Source organism: Pollicipes pollicipes, unplaced genomic scaffold (assembly GCF_011947565.3).
Source record: "Pollicipes pollicipes isolate AB1234 unplaced genomic scaffold, Ppol_2.1 Scaffold_4881;HRSCAF=5763_pilon_pilon_pilon, whole genome shotgun sequence".
NCBI classification, from domain to species: Eukaryota; Metazoa; Arthropoda; class Thecostraca; order Pollicipedomorpha; family Pollicipedidae; genus Pollicipes; species Pollicipes pollicipes.
Window position 1 is genome coordinate 42,893,397 of NW_023596576.1, and position 8,448 is coordinate 42,901,844.

Here is an 8,448-nt window from a genome sequence, read left to right on the forward strand (position 1 = left end):
CTGTGTGACCGCCGACAGGGCCAGCTCGGGGAGCGGTGGCGGCGCACACGGCAGCTGGCTCACCTTGATGTGGATGGTTCTGTTCGAGTCCAGCGCTGTCGACGTGCCCGGCCGCTGCAGCGAGGACAGGTCACGCGCCATCAGCGGTACTTCAGCGCCCTGCTCCAGCACCACCTCCTCGATGTCGGAGCCGTGAACCTGCAACCAACAGGCGTTGTGGTTATCAATGGCTACCGATCTCACCGTAAAAACTGTATTTTTAGCTGAAATGCGAAGACGGATTTGAAAGATAATCACATAAGTAGAGCATTACGAATCGCAGAAAGAACTGGAAAGCATCAGTAACCAGCGTTCTCTTCTGCGTACTTAATTGGCTTATAGCCTTTATAAACATGTGTAGATCTAATGCAAAACAAATACGTCATTAATAAGAAAATGGACGTCATGCTGTCTGCCTTTCATGGGCAAATCTCGAACGAACTAATCTTGGACATTAGTGTGTTGGGCATCCATAACATAAGCCCGGCGATCCCAATCCAAAGTATGCAGGGTCACCGGGCAGCCACGATCGTCCCACATAGCTGACGAGATTCCGTGCAGCACAGACCGCACAGGCACACGCGCGACAAGGAACTTGGCATCATTGCAAAAGACCACCGTCGACGAATATGACGGGCCTTCTTTCGTCACAAATGCACGGTGATGATCCAGTGATCTTTGACACGCAAGGGAATGGTGACACGGCAGAGTCATTGAGGCATGGAAACTGCCTGTGTCTAGTGTCATCATCCATCACCACGGTGGAAGCATTATCAGGTACCCTCCTGTGTCACAGCCCGAATAAGAAACCTTCCCAGTCAGTGCCACATCTTTCCAATGGAAAATATCCTGACATCGCAGGCCAAATCATACAGTTCCTGAACACAGGTTTTTACAAAGCGTTAACGCTCCAACACGTGGGTAGGCAGCGTCCGGAGAAATGGTGCCGCACTTTCAATAAGCGCCCCATCACACTGGCTGGGCAGCAGCGACCCTCGACCGTGGGGCTGCCGATCGTGGTACCCCTGTCCCCTCCCGACGGTGCGGGTTAACTGGTACCGTCCCGTGTACCCCTGTCCCCTCCCGACCGGTGCGGGTAACTGCGTACCGTCCGTGTACCCCTGTCCCCTCCCGACCGGTGCGGGTAACTGCGTACCGTTCCCGTGTACCCCTGTCCCCTCTCCGACCGGTGCGGGTAACTGGACCGTCCGTGTACCCTGTCCTCTCCCGACCGGTGAGGATAAAATGCGTCCCGTCCGGTACCCTGTCCCCTCCCGACCGGTGCGGGGTAACTGCGTACCGTCCGTGGTACCCCCATGTCCCTCTCCCGACCGGTGCGGATAACTGCGTCCGTCCCGTGTACCCTGTCCTCTCCGACCGGTGCGGATAACTGCGTACCGTCCCGTGTACCCCTGTCTCCTCCCGACCGGTGCGGGTAACTGCGTACCGTCCCGTGTACCCCTGTCCCCTCCCGACCGGTGCGGGTAACTGCGTACCGTCCCGTGTCCCCTGTCCTCTCCCGACCGGTGCGGATAACTGCGTACCGTCCCGTGTACCCCTGTCCCCTCCCGACCGGTGCGGGTAACTGCGTACCGTTCCGTGTACCCCTGTCCTCTCCGACCGGTGCGGATAACTGCGTACCGTTCCGTGTACCCCTGTCCTCCCGACCGGTGCGGTAACTGCGTACCGTCCCGTGTACCCCTGTCCTCTCCCGACCGGTGCGGATAACTGCGTACCGTCCCGTGTACCCCTGTCCTCTCCGACCGGTGCGGATAAATGCGTACCGTCCCGTGTACCCCTGTCCTCTCCCGACCGGTGCGGATAACTGCGTACCGTCCCGTGTACCCCTGTCCTCTCCCGACCGGTGCGGATAACTGCGTACCGTCCCGTGTACCCCTGTCCTCTCCCGACCGGTGCGGATAACTGCGTACGTCCCGTGTACCCTGTCCTCTCCCGACCGGTGCGGATAACTGCGTACCGTTCCGTGTACCCCTGTCCTCCCGACCGGTGCGGATAACTGCGTACCGTCCCGTGTACCCCTGTCCTCTCCCGACCGGGCGGGTAACTGCGTACCGTCCCGTGTACCCCTGTCCCCTCCCGACCGGTGCGGATAACTGCGTACCGTTCCGTGTACCCTGTCCTCTCCCGACCGGTGCGGATAACTGCGTACCGTTCCGTGTACCCCTGTCCCCTCCCGACCGGTGCGGATAACTGCGTACCGTTCCGTGTACCCTGTCCTCTCCCGACCGGTGCGGATAACTGCGTACCGTTCCGTGTACCCTGTCCCCTCCCGACCGGTGCGGATAACTGCGTAGCGTTCCGTGTACCCCTGTCCCCTCCCGACCGGTGCGGATAACTGCGTTACCGTTCCGTGTACCCTGTCCTCTCCCCGACCGGTGCGGATAACTGCGTACCGTTCCGTGTACCCCCTGTCCCCTCCCGACCGGTGAGGATAACTGCGTTTAGCTGTTTCCGTGTACCCCTGTCCCCTCCCGACCGGTGCGGATCACCACGTACCCGTCCCGTGTACCCCTGTCCTCTCCCGACCGGTGCGGGTAACTGCGTACCGTCCCGTGTACCCCTGTCCTCTCCCGCCCGGTGCGGGTAACTGAGTAGCGTTCCGTGTACCCCTGTCCTCTCCCGACCGCGTGCGGGTAACTGCGTACCGTCCGTGTACCCATGTCCTCTCCCGACCGGTGCGGGTAACTGCGTACAGTCCCGTGTACCCCTGTCCTCTCCCGACCCGGTGCGGGTAATGCGTACCGTCCCGTGTACCCCTGTCCTCTCCCGACCGGTGCGGGTAACTGCGTACCGTTCCGTGTACCCCTGTCCTCTCCCGACCGGTGCGGGTAACTGCGTACCGTTCCGTGTTACCCCTGTCCCCTCCCGACCGGTGCGGGTAACTGCGTACCGTTCCGTGTACCCCTGTCCTCTCCCGACCGGTGCGGGTAACTGCGTACCGTTCCGTGTACCCCTGTCCCCTCCCGACCGGTGCGGGTAACTGCGTACCGTTCCGTGTACCCTGTCCTCTCCCGACCGGTGCGGGTAACTGCGTACCGTTCCGTGTACCCCTGTCCCCTCCCGACCGGTGCGGGTAAACTGCGTACCGTTCCGTGTACCCCTGTCCTCTCCCGACCGGTGCGGGTAACTGCGTACCGTTCCGTGTACCCCCTGTCCCCTCCCGACCGGTTGCGGGTAACTGCGTACCGTTCCGTGTGTACCCCTGTCCCCTCCCGACCGGTTGCGGATAACTGCGTACCGTTCCGTGTACCCCTGTCCCATCCCGACCGGTGCGGATAACTGCGTACCGTACCGTTGTACCCTACCAACCCGTCGACCGTGTACCTCTGTCCCCTTCTGACCGGTGCGAATCGACCGCGTACCGTCCGTGTACCCACCACACCCCACCGGTCGTGTACCCCTGTCCCTCCTGACCGGTGCGAAGCACCGCCTACCGTCCCGCGTACCCCACCACACCGTCGACCGTGTACCTCTGTCCCCTCTCGACCGGTGCGGACCACTGCGAACCGTCCCGTTGTACCCTGTCCCCTTCCGACCGGTGCGATCACTGCGTACCGTCCCGTGTACCCCCTGTCCCCTCTCGACCGGTGCGGATCACTGCGACCGTCCCGTGTACCCCTGTCCCCTCCCGACCGTGCGGATCACTGCGTACCGTCCCGTGTACCCACCAGTCCATCGGACGTTGTACCCCTGTCCCTCCCGACCGGTTGCCGATCACTGCGTACCGTCCCGTCGAACCTCTGTACCCTGTCCCCTCCCGACCGGTGCGGATCACCACGTACCGTCCCGTGTACCCCTGTCCCCTCCCGACCGGTGCCGATCACTGCGTACCGTCCCGTCGACCGTGTACCCCTGTCCCCTCCCGACCGGTGCGGATCACCACGTGCCGTCCTGTGTACTCCGCCACCGGGCCCCCTGTGTCCTTCAGCATCGCCGAGGCCCGCTGACCGTGTACTCGGAGCCGGTGGCCACCACGGCCTGCTGCTCCAGCCGGTTGCGGATCAGGAAGTGGGCATCCGTCTCGTCGGCGACGGGCGGCGTCAGCTCCAGCGCGCCGCCCAGCGACTCCTGCAGCGACGTCAGCACGTCCAGGCACGTCCTGGTCACCGTCATCTCCAGCGGGTCCTGCCGGCGCCGGCGGCCTTCGTCAGAGGTCAGGCACAGACAGCAGGGCGTCATGCTCTCCAGTGAGGTCCGCTCAAGGAACCAATGACCCTGCACACTGTCGCTGGAGCCCAGCGCTAACGGCCGCGAGCACGGTTAGCAACCAACGATAAAACAACGGTCGTGACATGACAACGATGATGCAGTTTACATTGCACTGAAGTCGGCCGTCAGCAACGCAGTTACTGACAAGCTTACAACCGATAATTAATTATGCAGACTGAACTACAGGACTTAACCAAGGACTTAACAGAAAACTTAGCATCTCGCCGACCGTCGCGGCCAGAACTGAGGTCCGCGCGAAAGGTTTGGTTTGGAAGTTCAGCAAGTACTTACGACCACGCCGACAATGTGACGTCAGTGGCCTGTCGTGACTGACTCGGCGCGGGACGGCCCTTCACCCCCTCATGTGGTGTGAGCGGCGGTACCACCCCCCGTCCACCGGTGCGCGGCGCGTTGCAGTCAATGCGGGCACGGGCCAGCCGATTTTTGCTCCTGGGGCGGCCACCGTCGGCAGCGGACACCGGGGCCCGGCCCACCGTCAGTGGCGGACACCGGGCCCCGGCCCACCGTCAGTAGCGGACACCGGGCCCGGCCCACCGGTCAGTGGCGGACAACGGGCCCCCGGCTCACCGTCAGTAGCGGACACCGGGCCCCGGCTCACCGTCAGTAGCGCACACGGGCCCCGGCCCACCCGTCAGTGGCGGACATCGGACCCCCGGTCTCACCGTCAGTAGGCGACACCGGGCCCCGGCCCACTGTCAGCAGCGGACACCGGGCCCCGGCCCACCGTCAGGAGCGGACACCAGGCCCTGGCTTCACCGTCAGGAGCGGACACCGGGCCCGGGCCCACGTCAGCAGCGGACACCGCGCCCGAGCGACCCACCTTGGTGGACAGTCACACTCATGACGGGCGGCAGGAAGTTGACGGAGTCGGCGCCGCTCTCCGAAGCTGGGGACAGCGGCGACGCCACGTCAGCGCGTCGTCGTTTTTCTCCACCTGCCAGGCGCCGGGCGTCAGCCGACGCAACGCAGGTCCAGTACACAGCGGGGTACGGCACAAGTCCGAGTACGGGCCCAGTACATCGCGGGTACGGCACAAGTCCGATGTACGGGCCCAGAGGCCCAGTACATCGCGGGGTACGGCACAAGTCCGATGTACGGGCCCAGTACATCGCGGGGGTACGGCACAAGTCCGATGTACGGGCCCAGTACATCGCGGGGTACGGCACAAACTCGTCTCCCAGAGGCGCTGGCTGATGTGCCGCACGCCTGCTCTGAATGCCGCTGGCAAACAACGTAACACAAGGACAAGCCCGACTGCGGTGCGTCAGTCGCTGCACATGATGATGAGGGGCTGTCCCACCCAGTGGAGCGGTGCCCAGTCCTCACGGTCCGTGCTCTGGAGACCTGGACAAGAGCATGGTCTCAACCAATGGCGGTAAGTGTTGTACAGTGGGGGGGGGGGGGGGGGAGGACAACCAGCCGAAGTGGCTCTAGTCGTCCACTGATTCTAAGTAGGTAACTCGTGAGGTGGCCATTGTTCAATGACTCAACGCACTCAACACTGAAGCTGAAATCACGACAGATGTTTGAACCGCCTCAAATGCGCACAGCCTGCTCAGACACCTGTAAGACAATGCCGTGCCGCCCATTAGCCTATTGAGTTTTATGCATACACGCTGCACGCAGGACACGATATCGCGCACATGTTATCGTAGTTTCATAACAAAATGCAGATCACGCTAGGGTCCATAAGGTATTAGCAACCATTAACGAAGTAGTAGCTGCAGACTTAACAAGTCCCTAAATCATTACAGAGGGAAACCACAAGAAACTTGATGCATGCTGTATTTGCGGTTAACACTTCTTTAGCGGTACGCCGGAGCCACTTGTGAACATCTTGCGGTGGAAAACTTCCAAGCTCGCCCAATTTCTACCTGCGTACAAAGTTTCTTCCCCACGTTCACAACGCCCTAGGTGGATTTTGAGATTCAGTCCCAACCTCTGATTGCATGAATTTATGGGATCAGCCCCACGATAAGGTCAAGTAGCGCCTCTTGTGTGGGGCCTCAGTGAACGTCTGGGCCAACGACACGACCTAGCGGCGGAAGCGTGCCGTAATGTTCGGCGCGGTCCGTCCCAGCCTCTGACGTCCCTAACCTTCAGCGGTGGATGCCACCGGCCGCAGGCCATCTCAGTCAGGGGCAAACAGCGAGCGTCTAAAGCGACTCGAACTCACCCCGCCACGGATGAGTGAGCTCGATCCAAACGCTCCAACCAGCTGGACTGCACGTGACGGACAATCCACGCGCCAAGAGCGGACGAGCTTTCCCACGGGCCGTCTGCGCTCCGGCTCACCTTCATGTGCAGCTCCCAGGGCGAGAAGGAGACCATGCCCGACTCGCGGCGCTCACGCACTCGATGATCGGCTCCCACGCGGCCAGCCGGCTGTTGTAATACGCCAGCTCCAGCGTCAGCGACGACTCGGCCAGCAGCTGGCGGCAGCGGAGGCACGTCAGCACGGCGCCGGACCAGCGGCCAGCGGCCGCGACACGTCAGCGCCGGGAGCGAGCGGCAGCAGGCGCAGCGTGCCTGGCCCGACGCACCCGCTCGGCTGGGCCGAACGCGTCGCTGCCACCCGGCGCGGCTCACCTTGGAGCTCCAGTCCTTGACCTGGGCCTCGAACGCCGCGTCCAGCAGCACGAGCGGCACGTTCCGGGCGCCGACCACCTGCTCGACGGTGACGCTGAGCGAGCGCGCCTTGAAGATGAGCTCCTCCTCCTGACGGACGCCGCCGCTGGCAGCGGGCAGCGCCGGCACCGGAACCTCCTCGCACATCTCCTCCCCAACCTCTGCACGCACAGCCGGGCGGCACGGATAGAGAGCGGGCGGGAACACGTGCTCCAGGGCAGGTAGCACCAGCATCCGCCAGAGGCAGCCATATAACAAACGCTAGTAAAAGTGTAGGCAAGTTACACACGCACCACAATCGCATGATACAAATACCAAAAACGTAGTAATACCATTATCTCATTCGAAAGCGTACACAATGGACACATATCTAATAGCCAGTCTGTTCCTTGTGCTAAGGCAAGGGTCTGTTATGATAGGGCAGGGGTCAAGACATCTGTTCCCTATGCCAAGGCCCGGCCCCTTGTGCCCTCACCGGCCATCGCGCCACGCGACCAAACCGTGATTACGCATCTAGAGACGGCGGGAAAAACGCGATTGCACCCGCCCAAGCGCATAAGAGCATGCTGAGCTAGTACGAGCGGGAAGCTCTGGGTGCGGCAGTTAACACTACGCAGATATCACGGGAACCCGACTGTCGGTGCTGTCGCTCTCTAGCTTCCCCGACGCCCTATCAAATATGTCCGCCGTATGACTGCGGTTAGCATGATGACAGTCAAGTTCAGATATGATCAAGAGGCCTGCACTTTAACGTAAATTAATGTTTTTAATGTTTTTTAGACGCATTTTTCAGCATATGTACGCCTGCCAAATGCTATGAGCGAGAGAGTAAAACCCGTTATTAAAAGATATGTGGGACTGGATATTCTCAACCAAACAACCAAAGAACTGTCCCACAAGACCAAGTCCCACACCAGCTGGGTGGCCATCTCCTGACCCAGAATCACGCGGCGACAGCTGACCCCACATCGGCAGGCACGCAGGGTTGTACAAGTACCACAATTCCGTAATAAGTTGATCGCAGTATTACGAAAGCTCGCATTTCTATCAGGCGTGGTTTCCTGAAGCACTGTAATATGCAACATGTAATATGTAATATGTAACTCAGCGCCCCTACTTCTAGAGCACATTTTGGGCGAAGGCCCACAATAGGAGCGGAGCCCGTCGCGACAGATAACGCCGTGGTGGGTAACACCTTGCGCTGTTGTTCGATCACAAACAACGGCGTTCGACGCCTTCCCGTCTCACCCCCACAAACCGCACCCCAGCTTGCCCGCTCCTAACAGCCGTCCGTCACATCCCGCGCCATGGCCACATCACGACGGCCGGTGACATGCGCAAACTCTGCCCGTCACCGGCCGTAGCCGAGCAGCGCCAGAGCCTGGCGGCGGCGACGGTCGGGATGGTGACCGGTGGGGTACGGGCCGACTGTGAGCGCCGGCCGCACGAGCCGGCCACCTGCGCCCGGCTGGCCGAAGCGGCGGGCCGCTGCGCCGCCGCGTGCCGCTCACCCGTCTGCATGAACCAGAA

General features: G+C 61.6%; 1 protein-coding gene across 1 annotated transcript in view; it reads right to left on the reverse strand.

Annotated features, from left to right (window-relative positions):
- LOC119100415 (vacuolar protein sorting-associated protein 13) overlaps positions 1-8,442 on the reverse strand; it is a 32,160-nt gene extending 23,718 nt beyond the window's left edge. Inside the window, exons 1-6 of the mRNA XM_037223513.1 lie at positions 8,430-8,442; positions 6,880-7,079; positions 6,629-6,722; positions 5,111-5,176; positions 4,009-4,301; positions 64-198 (exon numbers count right to left, since the gene is read on the reverse strand). Of these exons, the coding sequence (XP_037079408.1) occupies positions 64-198; positions 4,009-4,301; positions 5,111-5,176; positions 6,629-6,722; positions 6,880-7,079; positions 8,430-8,439 (798 nt within the window). The 5' untranslated portion in view covers positions 8,440-8,442. The remainder of the gene's footprint in view (positions 1-63; positions 199-4,008; positions 4,302-5,110; positions 5,177-6,628; positions 6,723-6,879; positions 7,080-8,429) is intronic.
- Between the last annotated feature and the right edge of the window lie 6 nt (positions 8,443-8,448).